This window comes from Oryza sativa, chromosome 1 (assembly GCF_034140825.1).
Source record: "Oryza sativa Japonica Group chromosome 1, ASM3414082v1".
NCBI classification, from domain to species: domain Eukaryota; kingdom Viridiplantae; phylum Streptophyta; class Magnoliopsida; order Poales; family Poaceae; genus Oryza; species Oryza sativa.
Genome location: NC_089035.1, coordinates 39,940,073 through 39,964,138, shown reverse-complemented (window position 1 = coordinate 39,964,138; position 24,066 = coordinate 39,940,073). Strand labels below are relative to the sequence as shown.

Sequence of the window (24,066 nt, the reverse complement as noted above, 5' to 3'; positions counted from 1 at the left end):
CAACATACAAGCCAACATACGTCAAGACAAGACGCCGGATATCGACTTCAGAGATAAGCATAGCTAGTCCCCTACGGTGTCTATGGATACTGTCAGAAGAGACATAGCGTTGTCTTTGATCTCGCCGGATGCGGATTCGAGGAGGAAGGCTATCCTGTTGTCGACTACGAGTCAACACTTCAGACCGCCAAGTCGACAACAGTTAGATAGGCTACCCCAAATATTGTATTGGTGTGATTATGGTGAATAAGAGTAACGACCGGCTTCGGCCAACAGGATGTAGGGCTATTACATGTAAGATAAGGGGCCCGAACATGTATAAAAATCCCTGTCTCCATCTCTTTTGCCTCAATCTCGCATATACCATGGTACCAACGATCCCCATACCATCCAGATACCATAGTCGCGATATCAAACATCGACACTACGAATGTGGATTTTCATCCCTCGAGGGAACATCCCTCCGTTGTTTGCATGTCATCTAAATAGTTATAAAAAAATTTGAAAACAATTGACAACATAGATTAATATGAAATATATCACTCTACAAATATGTAAGTCCAAATTCAACTTCTACAAGTTGCAACAAAAATAACAAATTAAAGTAAAAATAGTTATTGCACATTCACAACTATATTTGTTATTTTTGTTACAATTTGTAGAAGTTGAATTTAAACTTGCATGTTTGTGGAGTGATATATTTCATATTAATCTATGTTGCCAATTTTTTTATATTTTTGATGACTATTTAGGTGGCATGCACGAAACGAGGATATATCCCCTCGAGGGATGAAATGACTTTCCCTATTACTACTCCCTCTGTTTTAGACAGAGCAAGTTTAATAGTATAGCCCACTACTAGCTCCAAATCATTTATAGCCAATTCATATAATAATAGTTACTTACTATACTATCATACCTGGTCCCACCTGTCATACACACATCACGTCTTGGAGTCCGTGCTGCAGCTGACTATAGATCTGTAGCCCGTTGCTTTTCTCTCTCTTCCTTTATCTCTTTAAAATATGTTTATATATAGCTGGCTTATAGACTACTATTGTACCTGCTCTGAGACGTTTTGATGATGCTGTTCAGAGCAAGTTTAATAGTATAGTCCACTACTAGTTCCAAATCATCTATATCTAATGTAATAGCCAATTCATATAATAGTCGCTTACTGTACAATTAATACATGGTCTCACCTGTCATACAGTGCTGCATGTAGCCCGCTGCTTTTCTTTTTTTTATCTCTTTAAAAATATATTTATAGCTAGTTTATAGCCTGCTATTGTATCTGCTCTCTAAGCCGGTCCACAACGGTACTGTTCATGCGACGACCGCGTCGGCGTCGATATCGAGGGTTCAGTATTCCGTACATCCCCACAGTCCCTTGACCTCTGGATCAATCGATCGATCCACGCCACGCATGCGGAGATCCGCGCGAATCTCGGAGCCTCCGGATCGATTCCGTTGCAGCTGATTAGTTATAAACCCGTATCTCAACTGAAAAAAAAGGATGGATGTATACGGGACTGCTCGCTTATATGTAGACCTTCCTCTACTCGTTGGTAAACAATTTGGTTATACGTCTCCGCGTTCTTCTCTCATGGCGGCGGATCCATCCCCACAGATGCATAAGACGAAGAAACTAGTCAGGGTGAGGAAGCAAGTAGAGGTGGTGCTGCCAGTAGAGGTGCTGCCGCCGCTGCCGCCGTTGGCCGTCATCTGCAAGCACAAGGAACACGTATGGATCACGCAGGACGATTACACATTCAGGTTGTTCGATATCAACCTGGTGCTCACCTTGGCTGCCGTCGGGTGCGCCGGGCTAGGCTTCTTCCTCTTCCCGAGGAACCGGGCCCTCGGGATGGCTCTCGCCGCCGCTTTCTTCGTGGGCTTCTTCGCGCACGCCAAGGCATCGATGCTGCTCCACTGGGACGTCTTCCCGCGGTTCGTCCTCGCCATCCTCGACCGGGGCCGCCGGCTTATGGCGGTGGCGTGCGTTGCCATCGTCGTGGTTTGCGTTCTCCGCTTCGGTACCCAGGACGGCGTCCGCCGTGCCACCTTGTTCATTTGGACCGTCGCCATGGCGCTGGCCGCGCTGACCGGCTGGGTCCTCCGCGTCGAGAGGCGCGTCTCCGCCGCTGCGGAATTCGTTGAATTGGACGGCGACACGAGCCTTTGGAACATCCGCAAGGATGGGCGTCTCGCCGCCGTTGCAGATATCGAAGGAGACACCACGTTTTATTTGCTGACATCTCGTGGAATTATTCCAACTGGCTACGATGTAGTAGTACATACTGCCAAGCCATGTGTTACATGTGTATGATCGATCAGGTGATCGAATGATTGATTATTAGCGCCGTTAATCAAATAAGTTACGCCTCTCTGTTTCCGGTCTACTGGCCTGTACGTGGATGTCTGGGTATAAATGTTTGGCTAGAATTCTTATGTGTGAAAAGAAACTTCAGATTTGCTATACCACATTCGCATGAAAATTAGCGCAAAAATTTACATTTGTTTTTTTGTTTGTATGATTTGTGCTGCGATCGTGTGCTTTGGTGTGCTTCTCCTTTTCATCCAGCGACCAGTTAAGATTCGGTGTAGAGGGAGGCTGAGGCGGCGGCGACAGGAGAGGCGACAGTGGTGGCAACTTAATGGGAAGCAACGGTGGTGTGTGAAAAAACGGTTAGGGTGGAAGATGGGCAATGGTGGAGCCACCTCCTAGATCTGGCTGCATCGTTGCAGTTTGGCTAATTCTTAATAGCCGCTCGGGCTCAACAATGTTGCTGGCACTATTACCGAAGATGAGGGAATAGATGGTTTGTTGACGTATAGGAAAAATGGTTGGCCAATGAGAAACGCCATTAGTAGTTGAGGATGAAGGAAGGGATGGTTGTCATTGACGTGTGGAAAAAAAATTACTACCTCCATTTTAGGTTGTAAGACATGTTTAACTTTAGTTAAAGTCAAACTACTCTAACTTTGACTAACTCTATAGAAAAAATAGTAATATTTACAACACTAGCATAATTTCATTAAATCTATAATTGAATATATTTTCATAATATATTAGTCTTGGATTAAAAATATTACTTCCTCCGTTCCAGAATATAAGAAGCTTTAGAGTTGGACACGGCTATTAAGAAAGTGTAATGCCGCGCTTCGAGCAAGACATTAAAGATTAATTTAATAAAAACCTATCCGCGAAAAGTTTCGTTCTTTGTGTGCGAGTCTAAGTCGTGCCATGGAATCTCAAATTTTAATCTCCTTGATCCCTCTCATCGACATCCAAAATCCACCTCATCGAAATTTCTCTTCCAATTCAAGTCTCCGAAATCAAATTCCAAATGTCAATCGCTTCCTTTGAATCCTCGTCAAATACTTGTCCCCGTTACCAAAAATATCAATTCCCATTTTGATTTCCCCCTCTTTGACTCCACCTTATGTTCCTAAGACCAAGTATCAAAGTTAGATCCAAATCCTTCTCAAATTCTCTCCAAATCAAAAGTTTCTGACGAAAGTCTAATTAGGGTCCCTCTTGCTCTGTGGGCCGATTTTCTCTTCCCGGCCCATCTCTCCCTCTCGGTCCGTCTCTCTCTCGCACGTGTGTCGCTCGTGTCCAGGAGCAAGAGAGAGCGCCGCCGTCTCCTTCCTCTCTCACTCGATTTTGGGCCTGTTCACTTTGATGCCATTTCAACCTTACCAAATTTTGGTAAAGTTACCAAAAAAGTGGCTACATTTAGTTTGCTGCTAAATTTTGGTAACTATATAAGAAATCCTGCCAAAATTTTAAAAATTTTGGCAAGTTGCCAAAGTTTTGGTAACTATGCCAAAATTTTGGCATAATGTTTTTTTTGGCAACAAAGTGAACAGGCCCTTTCTCTCCCGGCGCCGACTTCCCGCCACCGCCATCTAAATCCCCACCACCTTCGCTGGCTCCCGCCGTGTCAAGCCCTGGCACCGCCCGTGCCCACGCCCGGCCCCGCTGCCTCTGCGCGCATCCATCCAAGGATGGGAGGCAGAACTCCCTGCCTCGCCTCCTCCTCCTTCGCCTTTTTCCCAAATCGGCAAGAGCAAAGCTCCCCTTTTCTCCCTACTTTTTCATTTTTCCTCTCCCGGACCGATGCCCTGCCTCCACTGCTTGGCACCTAGCGCCATGGACAGCGAGCGCCCCTGACGCCACCGCGCCAGCCCCTGTCCTCGCCAGACTTGTTGTTGCCTCGGCTTCAGCCTGCATCTCCGCCGCTTTGTTTTCTTGCTCTCTCTAATAGGACAGAAACTCCATTAAGCCGTCACGAGGAACTGGCGATGGCGTATATTGTTGTGTTTGTGTGTAAAATTTTTAGGGTGTAGCTATATTTATGACGCCATATTTTTCATCAAAAAATAGTCGGCATGTATTTATATTGTAAGTCCCTAAATTACATATGTAATTTTAGTGTATTTACAATGTAAGTCTCAAAATTACATATGTAAGTACTAAAATTACATACTAATTATATATGTATAAGTGGGGTTTAAATGAGGTGTAACTACTGTGTAAGTAGCTGAAAAAAATCGACTGTAGCATATGGCACCATATTTTTAGCAACTCCGAAATTTTTATTCTTGTGTTTTTAATATGATGTGCATGTAACATCTTTATTTTTTGTCCCGTGATTTAGGATGGAGTGATTCGATGTATAAGTAAAAAAAATATTCACATATAATTTGGGGGTAAACTAATTAGACCCCAGTAACACCCTCCTTATTTATTTTTCCTTTTTTTTTCTTGCTTGATGCACTCTCTATAAGAAATCATCAACCGCAATAATGCAATTACTACAAGTTAATGCACCATCAATTTTTATTTACATCGACAATAATACGAATACTACAAGATTTGATCAACTAATATTGTTCATAATCCAACAACTACAAGCACATGCAACATCAATTTTCATTTATGTCGACAGTAACTTGATTACTACAAGATTTCACCAAGCATGGTTGTTGTTAATCCAATTACTACAGGCACATCCGCACATGCACCATCAATTTCATTTACATCGACAGTAATTCAATTCCTACAAGATTTGGTCTCAGTTTATTGCACACCATATTGTAACTACCTCGATTGGAAACAGAGATAAACCAATTACAATGATTGTTTTCAACCGACCACCGATTTTACGGATCTGTAAATGATTTACCCGAATTTAAATAGAACTAAAAAAACACGAATATTAGGGAAGGACCTAATATCAAATAATTAGAAGGGGTGAGGCTTCAAACCCAGGTCGTCTAGTCCACCACCTTGTGGAGCTAGCCGGAAGACCCCTGGGCGTTTCTCAGAACTAATCTACACAGATCGAACGTGGGCAACCGAACACCAGTTTTTGCGGACTCTGGGCGCGATGTGCGGTGCTCGGAACAATATTCCGCGCTCTAGCGCTCGGAATAGCGCTACCGGTAAATATTACTATATTTGTCTACAAATTTAGCCAAATTTAAATTATTTTGACTTTAATCAAGGTCAAAACGATTTGTAATTTGATGCGGAGGAAGTATTTGTTTGGACTTGATTAAACTTAGAAAAAAATCCTATTTGTTTTACTACGACGTGGACGACGCGGGGTTTGGTGGCAACGAGGTAGAGGCGTAGAGCTCTCATCCAGGGTCTCCAAGGCCACTGGCTAGGATGGAGATGGACAAATTCAGCTCGTCGTATCAGCCGTCGTGGCCACCAGCGCAGGCCACCGTCGACGTCGTCGGGTCGGTGGAGACGTACGCCGCGCGTCAGGAAGAAGAGGTTCTAGGATGTTCTTGTCAGCTGCAAGCAGAAGGTTGAGGCCTTGGAGGCTATGGAGACGCCGGCGACGGCGCCGCTTCGGGAAGGTGAGGGTCAGGGGGTTGGTGGTGACGGTGGCGGTGGCCGTGACGCTGGCGGAGGAGGGGAGGAGCTGACGGGATGAGGCTCGCGCAGCTTCTGGTCGCCTGCGCTGAGGCGGTGGCGCCGTGCTAAGACCGCGTGCAGGCGGCAACGCTGCAGGCCGGCGCGCCGGGCGTTCCAGCGCGTCGCGTCGTTCTTCGTGCAGGAGCTCCTGGACCGGCGAGCATCCGCCGGCGCTGGGCCCTGCGAGCACGGCGTTCTGCATCCCGCAGTCGTCGTGCGCGAGGCGTACGCGGAGGGGTTAGGGATGTACCTCGAGTTCAGAGGAATCAACCGTGGCCTCGAGAGCCTCCACATCGACGACCTCGGCGTCGACGCCGACGAGGCCGTCGCCATCAACAGTGTCCTGGAGCTCCACTCCGTGGTGAAGGAGAGCCGCGGGGCGCTCAACTCGGTGCTCCAGACCATCCGCAAGCTGTCGCCCAGGGCGTTCGTGCTCGTCGAGCAGGACGCCGGCCACAACGCGCCATTCTTCCTCGGCCGGTTCATGGAGGCGCTGCACTACTACGCCGCGCTGTTCGACGCGCTCGACGCGGCGCTCCCGCGCTACGACGCGCGGCGGGCGCGCGTCGAGCAGTTCCACTTCGGCGCGGAGATCCGCAACGTGGTCGGGTGCGAGGGCGCGGCGCGCGTGGAGCGGCACGAGCGCGCGGACCAGTGGCGCCGCCGCATGAGCCGCGCGGGGTTCCAGTCGGTGCCGATCAAGATGGCGGCCAAGGCGCGGGAGTGGCTGGACGAGAACGCCGGTGGCGACGGGTACACGGTGGCGGACGAGAAGGTCTGCCTGGTTCTTGGCTGGAAGGGGAAGCCGGTCATCGCCGCCTCGTGCTGGAAATGCTAGACCGCCGGCATCCGGTGGCCGGCCGCCGGAGAGAGGTAGACACCGATGCTGGACGTAAATAAAGAGCTCGATCGAGCACCATTGTCCGACCATGGATGATGGGCAAACACGATGCTGTTCAAGCCATTATATGAGCATGAACACTTGTATAAATAAGGCCACTGGTTAGAGGCTTGTTGTTTTACAATTTTGTGTAGGTTCTTATTGTTTAATTAGCTCATCTAACAACATACACTTATATTGTCCTTTTATTTTCTGTCAAAGTGCAACATGACACATCAGGTTTGTGGTGGGCTGCCCTGAACTTTGACTGAAGACGTTTTGTACACTTTGAGGGAGATGGTTGGATTTTATGATGGATGATTAGAAGATGTTCGGGGGGATACAAATTGGGTTTCTTTTGTGTGTTTGGTAAAAATTTGGCTATCTTAACCAAACCCTTCGTATGGATTCGTTTGTGGGCGAGCCAAACCCTATATCCTACTCCCTCCGTCCCAAAATATAACAATTTTAGCACTCAGGATTTGTCCCAAAATATAATAACTTATCCATCAACATTCTCTTCACAACCAATCACAATCCTCCACCATTTACTTTTCTCACCTATCTCCACTACTCATCCAATCATAACCTTCTGCCACTCACTTTTCTCACCTACCTCCACTACTCATTCAATCATAATCTTCTATCACTCATTTCTACTCTCTTAATAACCGTGTACAACTTTAAAACTTCTTATATTCTTGAACGGAGGGAGTAATTGGTTAGAGCCACCTTTGCTGTCACTAGAGTTCATAGAGGTTGATGGTTGCAAAGGATAAGCATATCGGAGCATAGATCGCAACACATATCATATGAAAAGAAATATGTAAGATTTTGCTCACCGCCATCCCTTCCCTCATTCTTGGTGGCGGAGCTAGTCGACATTGTCAAGCCAAAGCGAATAATAGCGTTTCTAATTGGCTGGCCTGTCTTTTCCATAAGTCAACAAACAACCAACCCTTCTCTCATCTCTCTGGTGGAGCCAATGGCGTCGTCTGTCTTGAGCAACTAATGGCGTTTCTAATTGTCTGATATTTCTTCCACATGTCAATAACAACCATCCCTTCCTTCATCCTCAACGACTAATGGTGTTTCTCATTGGCCAACCATTTTTCCTACACGTCAAAACCATCTATTCCCTCATCCTCAGTAATAGTGCCACCATTTTTCCTACACGTCAAAAAATCATCTATTCCCTCATCCTACACGTCAACAAACCATCTATAGTCTATTCCCTCATCCTCAGTAGTAGTGTCACCATTTTTCCTACACGTCAACAAACCATCTATTCCTTCATTTTTCATACACGTCAACAAACCATCTATTCCCTCATCCTCATTAGTAGTGCCAGCGACATCGTTGAGCCCCAGCGACTAAGAGTTAGCCAACCATGCAGCCTGATCTAGGAGGTGGCTCCACCATTGCCCATCTTCCTCCTTATCCGTTTTTTTCACACACCACCATTGCTGGGTTGTGGCCAATGGGCGATCGACGATCGATCCCCATCCCCCCTATACGCTCTCTCTCCCCCCTTCCTCCTCCCATTCTTCTCTTCCTACTACACCATAAATTTTAAAAAATAAAAAATAACAAAGTTGGAAAAAATATGTATAGAAATACTATATATAAAAAATATTTGAATTTAAATTCAAATTTGAAACGGATATGTAAACTTTTGACTTATAAACTTTAGATCTATAAACTAATATTTGAATTCAAATTCAAATTTGAATCAGGTATGTAAACTTTTGATTTATAAACTTTGGGTTTATAAACTTTAGGTGTATAAACTTTAGATGCATAGAAATACTATATATAAAAAATATTTGAATTCAAATTCAAATTTGAATCGGAATATAAACTTTTGATTTATAAATTTTGGGTCTCTAAACTTTAGATGTGTAAACTTGAGGTGTACAACTATAGATGCATAGTAAAGTAATGCGGTGAAAAAAAAAAGAGAAACCGTGCGGAGGAGAGGAGAGGGGGCCAATGGCCCCTTAGCAATCTCGACCATTGCTTCCCATTACGTTGCCACCATTGTCGCCGCCGCCTCAGCCTCCCTCTACGCCGAATCTTAACTGGTCGCTGGATAAAAAGAAGCACACCAAAGCACAAGATCGCAGCACAAATCATACAAACAAAAAAAAAGTAAATTTTTGCGCTAATTTTCATGCGAATGTGGTATAGCAAATCTGAAGTTTCTTTTCACACATAAGAATTCTAGCCAAACATTTATACGCAGACATCCACAGGCCAGTAGACCGGAAACAGAGAGGCGTAACTTATTTGATTAACGGCGCTAATAATAATCAATCATTCGATCACCTGATCGATCATACACATGTAACACATGGCTTGGCAGTATGCACTACTACATCGTAGCCAGTTGGAATAATTCGGCGCACCCGACGGCAGCCAAGGTGAGCACCAGGTTGAGATCTAACAACCTGAATGTGTAATCCTCCGGCGTGATCCATTCGTGTACCTTGTGCTTGCAGATGATGGCCAACGACGGCGGCAGCGGCGGCAGCACCTCTACTGGCAGCACGACCTCTACTTTCTTCCTCACCCTGACTAGTTTCTTCGTCTTCTGCATCTGTGGGGATGGATCCGCCGCCATGAGAGAAGAACGCGGAGACGTATAACCAAATTGTCTACCAACGAGTATAGGAACCGGATGGTCTACATATAAGCGATGTATATATCCATCCTTTTTTTCAGTTGAGATACGGGTGTATAACTAATCAGCTGCAACGAAATCGATCCGGAGGCTCCGAGGTTCGCGCGGATCTCCGCATGCGTGGCGTGGATCGATCGATCGATCCAGAGGTCAAGGGACTCTAGGGATGTACGGAATACTGAACCCTCGATATCGACGCCGATCGACGCGGTCTTCGCATGAACAGTACTGTCCTGGACGATGGGCTGGCCGTCTTGAACAGCATTGTCAAAACGTCTTATAACTTAAAATGGGAGTAGTAATATTCATCATTCATTGTTCTCTGTGTACGCCATTTAGGTTTGTGTAATATGTTCTCTGTCATGTTGCACTTTGGCAGAAAAGGAGCACGATACAAGTGTATGCTGTTAGATGAGCTAATTAAACAATAAGAACCTACACAAAATTGTAAAACAACAAGCCTCTAATCAGTGGGCTTATTTATACAAGTGTTCATGCTCACACAACGGCTTGAACAGCATCGTGTTTGCCCATCATCCATGAACGGACAATGGTGCTCGATCGAGAGCTCTTTATTTACGTCCAGCATCGGTGTCTACCTCTCTCCGGCGGCCGGCCGGCCACCGGCCACCGGATGCCGGCGTTCTAGCATTTCCAGCACGAGGCGGCGATGACCGGCTTCCCCTTCCAGCCGAGCACGAGGCAGCCTTTCTCCTCCGCCACCGTGTACCCGCCGCCGCCGGCGTTCTCGTCCAGCCACTCCCGCGCCTTGGCCGCCATCTTGATCGGCACCGACTGGAACCCCGCGCGGCTCATGCGGCGGCGCCACTGGTCGGCGCGCTCGTGCCGCTCCACGCGCGCCGCGCCCTCGCACCCGACCACGTTGCGGATCTCCGCGCCGAAGTGGAACTGCTCGACGCGCGCCCGCCGCGCGTCGTAGCGCGGGAGCGCCGCGTCGAGCGCGTCGAACAGCGCGGCGTAGTAGTGCAGCGCCTCCATGAACCGGCCGAGGAAGAATGGCCCGTTGTGGCCGGCGTCCTGCTCGACGAGCACGAACGCCCTGGGCGACAGCTTGCGGATGGTCTGGAGCACCGAGTTGAGCGCCCCGCGGCTCTCCTTCACCACGGAGTGGAGCTCCAGGACACTGTTGATGGCGACGGCCTCGTCGGCGTCGACGCCGAGGTCGTCGATGTGGAGGCTCTCGAGGCCACGGTTGATGCCTCTGAACTCGAGGTACATCCCTAACCCCTCCGCGTACGCCTCGAGCTCCCGCCCGATCGCTCTCATGGTGTCCATGCGCGCGCCGACGCCGGTGACCCGCACGCGCGCCGGCTTGCCGCTGGCGCGGGCGGCGAGGCCGTCGAGGAGGCCGCGCCACTGGTGGCCACGGTCGAGGCCCAGCGTCATGCCGAGATCGACCACGTGGACGTTGCTCTCTCCCTCGAAGGCTTCCAGCATGCACGCGTTCGCCACGAAGTGCGCGAACCGCAGGTACGGGCACAGCTCGTAGGCCAGCGCGAGCGCCTCGCCGCGCGCGCCGTCGCGCCCCGCGCACGACGACGGCGGGATGCAGAACGCCATGCTCGCTGGCCCCAGCGCCGGCGGGTGCGCCAGCGGCAGCCGGTCCGCGAGCCCCTGCACGAAGCACGACGCGACGCGCTGGAACGCCGTGCCGTGCACGGGCGCGCCGGCCTGCAGCTCGCGCAGCAGCGCCGCCGCCTGCGCGCGGTCGCGGCACGCCACCGCCTCGGCGCAGGCGACCAGCAGCTGCACGAGACGCATCCCGTCAGCTCCTCCTCCTCCTCCTCCTGCGCCACCCCCGCCGCCGCCGCCGCCATCACCGGCACCGACCCGGAACGTCGCCGTCGCCGGTGTGTCCATAGCCTCCATGGCCTCGACCTTCTGCTTGCAACTCTCAAGAACGTCCCAGAACCTCTTCTTCCTGACGCGCGACGTCTCCGACGACCCGACGACGTCGACGGCGGCCTGTGCCGGCGACCACGTCGGCTGATACGGCGAGCTGATCATGTGGTCCATCCTGGTGACCTTGGAGAACCTGGAGACGAGCTCTACCTCGTTGCCATCAAACGCCGCTTCGTCCACGTCGTAGAATCGGTAGTAATAATCAAGTTCTTGATTAGTACAAATAATCGTTGAATCTTGTTGCTGTGTCAGAGTCAGATGATGGCTCTGCTGCTGGGAACAGTCTGAGATGGAGTTGCATGGCTCAGGGGACATGCCCATGTTCATGTGAGGTTTGCAAGGGCAAATGACCTAACAAAATTTGTTACAAGGTTAATACATACCCGGTATATATAGACTTGTAGAGTTCATTAGTATAGTGTTTCATTAGCTTAAAAACATTAGCATTGTGTTTAAGCTGTCTGACATCTCAGGCTAGCCGTTTGCCTGTCTCTCTTTTCGATAAGTAGTAGTGCTACTAGAACCCTAGCTAATACTAGTGTTTTTTATTTGGTTAATTACGATGCTGTTTAACTTGTTAAGTAAGTACAATGCAGATAAAACTCACAATCAGTCTGTCTGACAGTGAACATTGAGAGATTACACGTGGGCGAGAAGATTAGATTAAAAATTGGCACAACATGGTAGAATAAATTTCACTCATCCAGTGTCAAAAAAAAATCAGAAACATGCACAGTTCAGAAATGCATCTCTATCGTCTGTGCTATTCAATTAGTAGATGAGTACAAGACAGATGAGGGATCGCGTTTGTTGCACGGAGGTGTTCCAGGGCGAGGGGAATTTTCGCCTGTTTTTGCTTTGGCCGGAGAGAAAGCTGCAAGCAGATGGCGTTAAGCTGATGAAGATCCAGCAGCAAACTTGATCAGCCATCAGAGATAATTATTAATTAAAACAGGAGGTTGATTGTAGAATCTCAATGACTTGGTGCACAGGGCAGGGCTGAATTAGTCTCTTCGTTAATCGTTAGGAGCAAAGTGGTTATCAATTTAATTACCTCCTGTTTGCACCTTGCACCGGCCATCAGCGTGTGGGATTCGGCAGTATTTCCATATTTGAATGTATTTTTATATTTAGACTGCTAATCTTCGCCACTTCAAATTCATAGTGTCAATTAGATAATAACAACATAAATTTCAGAAAAATCTCATGGAGTGAAGTTCGGTACGCTGTTGTGCAATAAGGGACACAGTACAAAAGGCAAATGCTCGCCGGCAATAGCCAGCAAAGAAAGAATACAGCAGTTGATTACAGCTACACGCAGAGTGTCTGAATTCTGCAGTCTGAACGCATGCATGCAAGATTGATTCCACTAATCAAACAGCTAATCTCGATCAATTAAGTAAATGCTTTTGCTCATCTCTATGCTCATGGAGAATTAAAATAGCTGGAGAAATTGGAGCACTTTCACCCAAAACGTCACTGTGGACGCCACTCTCTTTCGTCTGAACCGCAGTAGCACGATCAGGCTCAGCTCCGATCGAGGGCCAGGTATACATTCTTCCTAGTTCGAGCGTTAAAATTTTAGTTGCCGTATGATTAGTTTGTGCGTTAATACTCCTTCATCGACAATGCGTGTGAGATCTAGATGATTGACAAGTGCATGCCATTATGTCATCATGCCAACCATAAACAAATTAATTATGGTGTTACTGATCCAATTAATATCTTGCTAAGTCATGAGTGTAACGCGAAAAAATGCCGTAATGATATAGTTCTTAACCATAAAAAAATGTCTAACATCATGCAGATTATCTTCGTGTGTTCTAATTGGCTTTACTCTTATTGTATGATGCTTTCACAGAAACAACAGGATACTATACGCAATGGTGCTACACGCTTGAAATTGGTAACCAAGTAACTTTTATTTCAGTTTGGATAGCGTAGTACCTACAGAATCTCATGGTAGAATCTACGTGATTTTAAAAACATTATTTTAGTAGATCATATTATCGGTAGAAGTTGGGGGTTTGTCCCATCTCGTCTTTTTTAAGCTCTTTTCTATTCACTTCTAAACTTTTTGGCTGTGTGTCTACGAGCAGAGGCCGGAGATGTAACCCATTTCTATTATCTTAAAAAAAATTGAGTGTAACGTGAATGAAATATCTCTAGCAGCTTAATGCGAAATATGAAAATTAACTAGCTGTAGTGAATCTATGGTTTGTAAATAGTTCGGTACTACTGAACATGACGTACGCATCAGAAAATTCAGTACTATTTTTAAAATATAAATTGGTTCAAAATATATATCGAGCTTGAAGTGGTTCTGAAACTGAAACAAGTGGCCTTGCATTGTTCGTTCCGCTTAATGGTATTCTAAGATACGTGGATTGATGATTGATCAAGGCAAGAAGACTGTTGTGCTTCCTTTCGCTTTCAAATGAAATTTGAAATTATATAGCATTTCGCTAATCGCTAGTCATGCCTATGTACATCATACATGAGCCCTCTCTACAGTAGTCAGTTTGTATCTGAATTGGTTTTCAACTTGGTCGGCGCAGCTAATCATGGACATTTGGAACACCAGTGTGCTAGTGCCCATTTGTTTAATTTTGGCGGTTCAGATTATACAGAGTGGTTTTTCTTGAGATTTCTCCCGGTCCCAATCCATTCAGGAGAAGACAGGCTATATAGTGACATTTTTGAAAGGGACACCAAAGCCAGATAATTTCCATGTTATGTTTGGTCCAAAACTGGCAGCAGCGGTAACTAATTACTAGCTAGGTTACCCCGATGCACGATGCATCTTACTTAGGTAATTTTTTACATTTTCGCCGAACATAGTGGAGATGAGGCTCAACTTTCTCCAACTTGTGTAGCTCTGAGAGGAAGCAGGCGTACGTACGCATGTTTTGCAGTTGCTTTCGTGATATACACGCACTCGAAAGGTTAAAAAAAGTAAAAAAAAATAAATTGGTCGATTTAATTGAAGTACTTTTTCTGAACAGATGTATGTCCAGATTAGTAATAATAAGATATGTCACTTTTAAAACTGTTTTTTCCGTCTTATAAAAAACGAATTTAGAATCCGATATGACACATCCGATATTATATTGATTTTTTATAGTATGGAGGTATAGGTAATGCGTATTCCTTGTACGAGGAGGGTGAAACCATCGTACGATTAGTGCGAGATTCGTCACTACTGACGATCGCAAAGCAGGAACCATGCGGCGAAGTGGTCCAATTCTCGGTTAATTAATTGCAAATGGTAGTTAAGACCGATGTTGCATCGATGAGATGGGAGCGCCAACGGGCTAATATTTATGCCTACTTTGAACCCATGGGTTTCAGAACGAATTTGGATGATGAATTATCGCCGAATCAGTTCGATTTTGCTGGAATTTGAAATTTGGGAGTGCCTAGCAATCATTCGAATGATTTTTTTCATTCATCTCACTCGGATTTTTCAACATATGGATGTGCGCCACGTTGCAGAGGGAAACGGTCTAGCTTAATCGTAAGTTCGTAACAACGGACCCAATCTAATAGTTATAAGTCCAAAGAGGTTTAATAAAAAAAATGTCATCAACATATGCATTAAAAAGTTACACTGTAATTTTAGTATAATTACACTGTAATTAATTTGTAAGTAGTATGTAAGTTTGTTCTTTGGACACAAAACAATATTGGTTCCTTGCTCAGTTGGTAAAAGGCCTTTGTTCGGCAACAAGAGATCGTGCGGTCGACTCCTCGCTTACACGTGAACACACACATTTTATTTTCCCACCCGGTCCAAAAATCGAATGATATGTAACAAAAAATCTGTCGCAAGATTTATAGCAAAACCGTTGAAATTTTTCGAAACGACGCCTTACATGCAAAGCCGAACTGCTGGGGTTTTGGTAATTCTCCATGGGCTAACAGCTGACATGAAGCTTAACTTTTATTGGGCCAAGCCCATTTGTGTCATAAATGGGCTAGCGAGTAAAAGTTGCCAAGTCAACCCGGCCCATGTGCACTAGTCTACGGTCTTCTTATACGTGTACCAGCGTGCGATGAGGAGGTAGGCGGCGAAGTTGGCGACGCAGAGCGCGGTGAGCAGCCAGAAGAAGTAGTCGAGGTGGCCGCGGTTGATGTCGTCGGGGATCCACCCGGGCGCGCCGCCCCTGCGCGCCGCCACGACGACGAGCGCCGAGCTGGCGTAGTCGCCGAGCGCGAACGACGTGCTGGAGAGCGCCGAGCAGAGGCTGCGCATGGCGTCGGGGGCCTGGTCGTAGAAGAACTCCATCTGCCCGATCAGCGTGAACACCTCCGACGCGCCCACCACCGCGTACTGCGGCACCTGCCAGAACACCGACGGCCGCGCGATCAGCCGGCGGCGCGCCGCCTCGAGCGCGCCGGCGGCGGCCATGGCGACGGTGAGGATGACGAGGCCGACGCCCATCCGCGCCAGCTGCGTGAACCCGCCGTCGTGGCGCGTCACGCGGCGCGCCAGCGGCACGATGGCGCGGTCGTAGAGCGCCACCCAGAGAATGACGCTGAGGGTGTGGAAGATGGAGAGCGCGGCGGCGGGTACCTTGAAGCGGCCGAGGCTGCGGTCCAGCGTGTCGCCCTGGAGGATGAAGGTGGTGGTCACCTGGGTGTACGCCGCCGCGTAGATGATGCCGGTCGCCCACACCGGCAGCAGCCGGAGCACGCACTTGAGCTCTTCCACCTGTGTCACCGTGCACAGTCGCCACGGGCTCTGCGCCGCCTTCTCGCCGGCAGTCTTCACCGTAGCTCTGTCCAAGAACCTAGATCAACAAGCAGCCGAGTTCATGAGGCAAACGATTTGAATAGGTGATTTAGGGCCTGATTAGTGAGCTTAAAATTCTAAAAAATAGTTAGTCGGTAACCAGTTTCTAAGAATTTAGAAAAGCTCGGTTTTCCAGCTTTTGACTTCTAGTTTATTTTCTAGATTTTACAACTACAACTTTTCAAAATTATGACCAACGCTAAACTTTTTAAGGGAGTTTTTAATTCTAGAAAAAGCTGCAGCAGTTAGAAGCTCTCCAAACAGAGCCTTAGTTGCGCCATGACAATATGACATGTCATCTCAAAGAAAGGGTCGGCAATTAAAAGTTGATATATATTATTCTAAACTAGCTGAATTTTTATGTGCAGTGCATAGAGCTAATATATGTTCCACTAAAGTAAACTTTTTTGTTTACCTCCCTTTGATAATAAATATTTGACGTTTACTTGCAAATGTTCCACTAAAAGAATATTTATTAGTAACATCTCAAACTTTGAACTTTCTTTGTTTATTTTTGTGGCAATCATGGTTTTTATATCTCTTAGTATTAATGCGATGGCTTGTACATAAAGAAAGACTTTTAAAAAACTTGCATTTATTATACTTTTGTCGAAGTTGAATTACCTTGAGTTACAAATAAATTTGATGCGGAGTGAGTGTAACTTAACTTGTTGGTTTCTTTGTGGTGCAATCCGATCATCCAGATTCAAGTTTAGACTTGGCGTGAGTGCTCGCATTTGCGGCTAATTATTTTTTTCAGTGGTACATGACGTACCCCTTGATACCAAGACATTCGCAGTGAATTCGTTAGTATCAAAATATGTTGACTCAGTCTTTTAAAGATGCTCATAGCTAGAAATAGGATGTGCATGTATGCATTTATAGGGGTGAGTATGCGCGCGTTGTGAGCGCATACGTTTGTACTATGTTTCTAAAAAGAAAAAGAAATATGGCATATTATGTGTTTATGGAGTGATATTTCACATATTAATTTATATTATCATATTCATTTTAAAGAAACATTTGAGTGACATACGAGAAAGGAGAGGATGCCCGCTTGAGACCTTGTTCGTTCGATCCCTACAAGAATAAGATTGAGAGGAATTAATTCCACATCTCATAATAGGTATGAAATTATTCTTCTTCAAATTCTCTTGTGGGTGGGATTAAAAGGAAAAGGCCTGAGGCGGAAAATCCATCTCCTTATAGACTAGACTGGACGATTAGTACTATTAACACAAGAATTTGATGGTACTAATATTTGGGGTTAATCAATCCACATGATTTTTAGCAATCTCAAATCATTTTTTCCTCCAATTCAAAGAGAAACGACAAAGGCAATTGCACTAACTGGAAATGCATACGCTTGCTCACCTAAACTGACCGGTGTGGAGGAGTCGGCGGCGGCCATGTATCGCCGGCATGCCATCGACGGCGTCGCTCTCGTACAGCATGGACGAGTCCGACGGTATCTCCACGTCGAACTTCCTGACCGCGGCGACCACCACCTGCGCGATCCTCGTCAGCGGGCTGCCCCCCGGCGGCTGGTCCCGCCGGTACGTGGCGGTGCCGGCGAGGAACACGGCGACGGACAGCGCGCTGAAGATCGCCGGGACGCCGTACCCGACCCCCCACCCGACGCTGGTCTGCACCCACACCAGCACGGTGCCGCCGACGAGCGAGCCGCAGTTGAGCGAGAGGTAGAACCAGTTGAAGAAGGAGCTCTGCCGCCGGCCGCGCTGATCGTCCTCGCCGTCGTCGAACTGGTCGGCGCCGAACGGCGCCATGATCGGCTCCAGCACGCCGCCGAGCGCCACCAGGTACATCCCGGCGTACAGCGCCGCGCTCTCCAGCCTGATCACCGACGCGCTCGCCGCCAGCACGCCATAGCCCTGCATGCTCGAAAAAGAACACGCGATGTATAAAGCGTGAGCTAGAGCTCTCTGCACACATCCACGACGTACGCCGGCGGCGGCGACGAACGTACCACGGCGGAGATGACCATGGAGAGCACGATGGTCCAGTATCGGCCGAGGAAGGCGTCGGCGAGGTAGCCGGCGACGAGCGGCGCAATGGAGCCGGTGCCCTCCCAGTTGGTGACGTTGTTCGCCGCCGACTTGCTGCCCTCGTGCAGCCTGTACTTGAGGTAGTTCACCAGGTTCGTCGACACGCCGAAGTAGGCCATGTTTTGGAAGAAATTGTTCGCTGATCGACCAACGCATGCACCAAAGCACAGAAGATCGATATGCAAGTATGCAACACGTTACACGTACTGGGATATACTACCAAAATGTCTGAATTTACGAGCGTGTTTTACTTTACCGAGGATGAAGGTGCAGGCCCACCGATTCCGGCGATTTGACTTCCGGCGGTCGGCGGCGGCGCCGCCGTGCCGGTCATTCGATTCCACGCCCTCCATGGTTTCAGCAATTCAGAGAATCAGAGATCCTGGAAAAATGGCTGGAAAAGGATGCAGGGTTGGTGTATCAGAGATGCTGCGAGGCTGAGGTCGAAGGTTTCGAAGGCTGCTGGAGCTGTACAGCTCTATCTTCGATACACCTATACGATCTCAATATCTTGGCCCTTTTACTTAGGGAATGGCTTATCCCTCAGGGATAAGCCTTATCGTTTACTACATGTCATTTAAATAGTTATAAAATATTTAATAATAATAATAATATAATATAATATTTGATATATTACTTCGCAGTCTAGTAGCATTTAATAAAATGCACCATTTTTTTATTTAAAAAACACTTTCAATTAATGGACTTGCAGATGCAACTTATATTCTACTGAATGCAAGAAGCAAAACCAACATGCTAGAAACAGAGCTAACATGCAACTAGTACTAGTAAAGAAAGAAATAAAGGAACTTAACAATCTATGAGCCGATTTCAAAACGGGAAGACCGCCACTCAACAATGCTAATGAGGAAACACTATACTATTTCAAAAGAAGGAAGTTTGGAAGCAATCCAAGGAGCAGAACAACATGGATATGAAAAAAATATAATCCACTACTTGGGGAAGTGCCGTATAAGTGTAAAGCAATAACCACAAAAAGGAGGATTATACTCAAAGAGTCAATGTCTAAAGAAATAGGAGTATATTCCTATGTCCAAATCAACTAATTCAACTGAGCATCTAAGTTTAAATTCTACCTATGTAGGTTGTAAAAAGACAGTAAACTCTAATTAATATACGTTTTTGTTTTATTGTAACTTGAAGAAGTCTAATCTGGGCATATTATTGTAAAAAAGTCATAAAGATAATTATCAAATGCTTAGGTTTTAAAACAACAGTACACATAAATTTGCCTTCAAATATTATTATAACATTATAATTATAAGTTTATTGTATTTTATAAACTCCTAATATCAACAGCATTAGATATTCATGTCTTCATCGATAAAGGGTAGAGATGGAAGATCACATCGAAATGCCTTAAAATTTCATAGTGGCATGTATTTTAATAAAAATAAATAAATGGTAGAGCAATAAGTAATTTGAAACGAGCGGAGTATATATTGGTAGTGTTTAGCAATATCTATAACCAGTAGAGTATTCATTAGAGTTCAAAAAGAATTCCTAAGCACTATTATGTACTCCCTCCATCTAATAAAAAACAAACATCACATTAGATGTGACACATCCTATTATAACAAATCTAAACATAAGTTTGTCTATATTTATTATAATAGGATGTGTCGTATTCACGAGATTAGTTTATTTTGTGATGGAGGGAGTACGACATTATTCATCAGTCACCCCCGAAGGTACTAGCATACACTGAAATATAGGCTGTATGTTGACCATAGGGGTGAAAACGGTAACGGTAATTACCGGCCGACCGGCGTTCGTTTTCGACTTTCTACCGGCCGAGCCATATGGAAATGGTAATCGACCGAAACAAAAATAGAAATGGTAAAAAATATGGAAATGAAAACAGAAATGGTTTTGCTGTTATACCGATCGTTTCCGTATTTACCGTATTCTCGTGGAAATTACCGTTTCTTATAATATGGTAATTACCGTATTCTAAATATGTCGATATTATAGGACATGTCTATACTTGACCCACAGCTTATAGATTGAATGACTCTTCAATAAAATCTCTAACTTTTGTACATGGCTAAAATGAAGTTAATTTATAATTTATATAGTATAAGCTTGAATTTATGTATATATATATATATATAACATACTTATGTAAAGTTAAATATATGTTTTTATAGTTTAATGTTTCCGTATTTGTTACCGGTTTCCGATCTGTACCGACATGTTTCTGTCTGTATTGTTCCGTTTCCGGTTTTCCGATATTTCCGATATCGTTTTCATTTCCGACTTTACCGTTTCCGATTTCGTTTCCGAGAAAAATATGGTTACGGAAATGGTTGAGGCTGTTTTCCGATCGTTTCCGACTGTTTTCATCCCTAGTTGACCATCATACCCTCTATTCAGTATGGGCCAACATATATGTAGCCCACTCCGCCATACAAAGCCCAAATCCAAAGTGATGTGGCCTATTGAAGCCCAGCCCAACACTGCTGATATACGGTCGATGCAAGTACGGCAAACCTTACGGTTTAGGGTACGGTGGGCCCCACCCAGCTAATCTACGGTCTTCTTGTACGTGTACCACCGTGCGATGAGGAGGTAGGCGGCGAAGTTGGCGACGCAGAGCACGGCGAGCAGCCAGAAGAAGTCATCCAGGTGGCCGCGGTTGATGTTGTCCGGGATCCACCCGAGCCGCCCGCCGCGCGCCGTGGCGCGCGCCACGACGACGACGATCGCCGAGCTCGCGTAGTTGCCGAGCGCGAACGACGTGCTGGACAGGCCGGAGCAGAGGCTGCGCATGGCGTCGGGCGCCTGGTCGTAGAAGAACTCCATCTGCCCGATGAACGTGAACACCTCCGACGCCCCCACCACCACGTACTGCGGCACCTGCCAGAATATCGACAGCGGCAGGTACCCCCCGTCGCCGTCGTCGCCGTACAGGCCGTGCCGCGCGATCACGCGCCGCCGCGCCACCTCCAGCGTGCCGGCGACGAGCATGGCGACGGTGAGGATGACGAGGCCGACGCCCATCCGCGCCAGCTGCGTGAACCCGCGATCGTGGCCGGTCACGCGGCGCGCCAGGGGCACGATGGCGCGGTCGTAGAGCGGCACCCAGAGCATGACGCTGAGGGTGTCGAAGACGGAGAGCACGGCGGCGGGGACCTTGAAGCCGCCGATGCGCGGGTCCAGCGTGTCGCCCTGGAGGACGAAGGTGGTGGTCATCTGCGTGTACGCCGCCGCGAAGATGATGCCGCTCGCCCACACCGGCAGCAGCCGGAGCACGCACTTGAGCTCCTCCACCTGCGTCACCGTGCACAGCCGCCACGGGCTCGGCTCTGCCTTGTCGCCGGCGGTCTCCACGGCCGCCTTGTCCAAGAACCTGTGAATCATGCAACAAACCGGACGAGGAATGGCTAATTTAGTCAATGGACTAGTTATAAAACTTTCGAAAGAAAATTTCTCTAAAATCTTTCAAATATAACTACACTGTAACTGTAGTGTGTTTGTATTATTACTCAAGTGTAAATCGAATGTAACTAGTAAAAAATTTTAACAGTCTTGTAACAGCTCAAGTGGCTAGCACGCGTGGCTTGCGAGCATAGGTCCTGAGTACGATCGTGCAAGCGCACAAGCAAATCCAACGGACGAAAAATGGAAAGTTTTTTTTACCCTATTTTCTGTCCACGTAAATTTAGCAAATCCGTTTAGGGGAATAGATAGATCGTCTTAATTACTTCTGTTCCGGCGCAAACGTAAGAGTGGGATGTTGAAATGGTCACGGTGCATGCGAAAATGACTTCCCAAGTTCTCATTCACCTCTACCCAGGTCAGAACCAAATGGAAAATGATGAGAAATGGACCAGACACGAGTACGACAAACTTACTTCTCATTCATCTCCACCCGTAATTTCCAAGAGAAAAGGACCACATTTATATGCGCTCGACGACTCCAAGTCAACCAAAAGTATTGCCCGGCTACAAACTTTCTCTTGAAAAATACTCGTATAAGCATTTTGAAAGATACCCCAAATTTTGTACGCGCCTTATGGTTGAGAACGTCTTTCTTTACAATCTAATCGCTAGTCTTTCTTTCACTAAAAAAAATACCGTCGATGTCACAAGGAACAGTACGCAAATTAGGTGCACCGGTAGACTAAACACTGTCACTAGAGTCACTAGACTACTATAAACTTTTTTTAAAAAAAATTCAGAGAAACTACTGAGCAAGTGAGCAGTGTGACACGTGTCCCAATTTTTAAGGCGATGCATGTTACGCCTACTCACCTAAACTGGTCGGTGTGCACGAGCCGGCGGCTCCCCTGTATCGCGGACATGCCATCGACGGCGTCGCAGCACTCGTGCAGCAACGACGCGTCGGCCGGCACCTCGACGTCGTGCTTCCTGGCGGCGGCGACCACCACCTGCGCGATCCTGGTGAGCGGGCTGCCCCCCGGCGGCTGGCAACGCCGGTACGCGGCGGTGCCGGCGAGGAACACGGCGACGGACAGCGCACTGAAGATCGCCGGGACGCCGTACCCGATCCCCCACCCGACGCTGGTCTGCACCCACACCAGCACGGTGCCGCCGACGAGCGAGCCGAAGTTGAGCGAGAGGTAGAACCAGTTGAAGAAGGAGCTCTGCCGGCGGCGCTCGCCCTCGTCGGCCTCGTCGAACTGGCCGGCGCCGAACGGCGCCATGACCACCAGGAGCCCGCTGCCGAGCGCCACCAGGTACAGCCCCGCGTAGAACGCCGCCGCGCCGCCGTGCAGCAGCGCCGGCGCCGCGGCGCTCGCCGCGAGCACGCCGTAGCCCAGGACGGAGATGGCCATGAAGAGCAGGATGGTCCAGTACCTGCCGAGGAACGCGTCGGCGAGGTAGGCGGCGACGAGCGGCGTGATGGAGCCGGTGCCCTGCCAGTTGGTGACGTCGTTCGCCGCCGACTTGCTGCCCTCGTGCAGCCTGTACTTGAGGTAGTTCACCAGGTTCGTCGACACCCCGAAGTAGGCCGTGTACTGCATGAAGTTGTTCACTGCCCCCATACGTGACAGCATATGATGCATCCATCCACATCAATCACAGATGCAAAATCATCTCGAAATAATGAGATAATGAGTATGTGTTTTGTGTTACCGAGGATGAAAGCGCTGGCCCACGTGGTCCGGCGATCCTTCTTGGACGTCCGGCGATCGTCGGCGTCGGCGTGCCGGCCATTGCAGGATTCTACACCTTCCATGGTCTCAGCGGTTTCAAAGAACCTGGAAAAGAGTTGAGACGATGGGGACGATGCATACAAGACGAAGGCTGAGGGTGAAAGGTTTCAGGAAACGGACCTCTGCACTGAACCGTTTGGAGCGATCGATAGAGCTGTGAAGGCCAGCTGCTCTATCTTCGCATTCACTCCAGCTTCACGCTACGCTCTCGGTATATTCGTCGCGCCCTTTAATAGACACTCTCGTAGGGTGGTTGGATTTTTCACATTTTGGTCCTTTTGAAAAACTTATTTCGTAAGTAGACCCCTAGAAAAACTTATCCCAAAAATGGTCCTTTTTGGGGCGCCAGAGTGCCTGGCGCCGTCATTCAACAGGACGGCGCCAGCCTCTTTGGCGCCGTCCCCCTGCCGACGTGGCGGGGCGATGCTGAGGTGGCTAGGGGGAGTGCGCCAGAGTGGCTGGCGCCCCCCCGAATTTTTTTATTTTTGTTTTATTTGTTTGATATTTTTTCACGCTTAGGGACACACAAGAACCAACCATAGAAAAATTGAACTCAAATGGACGTAATATGTGACAT

General features: G+C 47.5%; 4 protein-coding genes across 4 annotated transcripts; 1 reads left to right on the top strand and 3 right to left on the bottom strand.

Moving 5' to 3' along the window:
- Nucleotides 1-5,691: 5,691 nt before the first annotated feature.
- On the top strand, nt 5,692-7,024 carry LOC112937611 (GRAS family protein RAD1). Its single transcript, XM_026022414.2, has one exon. It carries the CDS (start codon nt 6,183-6,185, stop codon nt 6,774-6,776), a length of 594 nt encoding a protein of 197 aa, XP_025878199.1. The 5' UTR covers nt 5,692-6,182; the 3' UTR covers nt 6,777-7,024.
- A 2,897-nt stretch (nt 7,025-9,921) lies between these two features.
- On the bottom strand, nt 9,922-11,813 carry LOC107281671 (GRAS family protein RAD1). Its single transcript, XM_015790713.3, has one exon. It carries the CDS (start codon nt 11,749-11,751, stop codon nt 10,147-10,149), a length of 1,605 nt encoding a protein of 534 aa, XP_015646199.1. The 5' UTR covers nt 11,752-11,813; the 3' UTR covers nt 9,922-10,146.
- Nucleotides 11,814-15,178: 3,365 nt separating this feature from the next.
- On the bottom strand, nt 15,179-19,563 carry LOC4325015 (protein NRT1/ PTR FAMILY 8.1). The gene is made up of 4 exons (XM_015790891.3): nt 18,542-19,563; nt 18,207-18,424; nt 17,594-18,111; nt 15,179-16,217 (listed from the first exon to the last, which is right to left on the bottom strand). Exons 1-4 carry the CDS (start codon nt 18,636-18,638, stop codon nt 15,443-15,445), a joined length of 1,608 nt encoding a protein of 535 aa, XP_015646377.1. The 5' UTR covers nt 18,639-19,563; the 3' UTR covers nt 15,179-15,442.
- A 1,040-nt stretch (nt 19,564-20,603) lies between these two features.
- Nucleotides 20,604-23,699, bottom strand: LOC4325014 (protein NRT1/ PTR FAMILY 8.1). Its single transcript, XM_015772372.3, has 4 exons — nt 23,610-23,699; nt 23,410-23,534; nt 22,564-23,308; nt 20,604-21,658 (listed from the first exon to the last, which is right to left on the bottom strand). Exons 2-4 carry the CDS (start codon nt 23,510-23,512, stop codon nt 20,833-20,835), a joined length of 1,674 nt encoding a protein of 557 aa, XP_015627858.1. The 5' UTR covers nt 23,513-23,534; nt 23,610-23,699; the 3' UTR covers nt 20,604-20,832.
- Nucleotides 23,700-24,066: the final 367 nt, after the last annotated feature.

Bases quoted from the DNA above. Each gene is read 5' to 3' on its own strand.
- LOC4325014 (XM_015772372.3), bottom strand. From the start codon at position 23,512: ATGGAAGGTGTAGAATCCTGCAATGGCCGGCACGCCGACGCCGACGAT. The intron at 23,309-23,409 runs GTAACACAAAAC...GTATGGGGGCAG, and splicing joins GGCCAGCGCTTTCATCCTCG to TGAACAACTTCATGCAGTAC. The intron at 21,659-22,563 runs GTGAGTAGGCGT...CATGATTCACAG, and splicing joins GTGCACACCGACCAGTTTAG to GTTCTTGGACAAGGCGGCCG.
- LOC112937611 (XM_026022414.2), top strand. From the start codon at position 6,183: ATGTACCTCGAGTTCAGAGGAATCAACCGTGGCCTCGAGAGCCTCCAC.
- LOC107281671 (XM_015790713.3), bottom strand. From the start codon at position 11,751: ATGAACATGGGCATGTCCCCTGAGCCATGCAACTCCATCTCAGACTGT.
- LOC4325015 (XM_015790891.3), bottom strand. From the start codon at position 18,638: ATGGAGGGCGTGGAATCGAATGACCGGCACGGCGGCGCCGCCGCCGAC. The intron at 18,425-18,541 runs GTAAAGTAAAAC...TTGGTCGATCAG, and splicing joins GGCCTGCACCTTCATCCTCG to CGAACAATTTCTTCCAAAAC. The intron at 16,218-17,593 runs GTGAGCAAGCGT...TTGTTGATCTAG, and splicing joins CTCCACACCGGTCAGTTTAG to GTTCTTGGACAGAGCTACGG.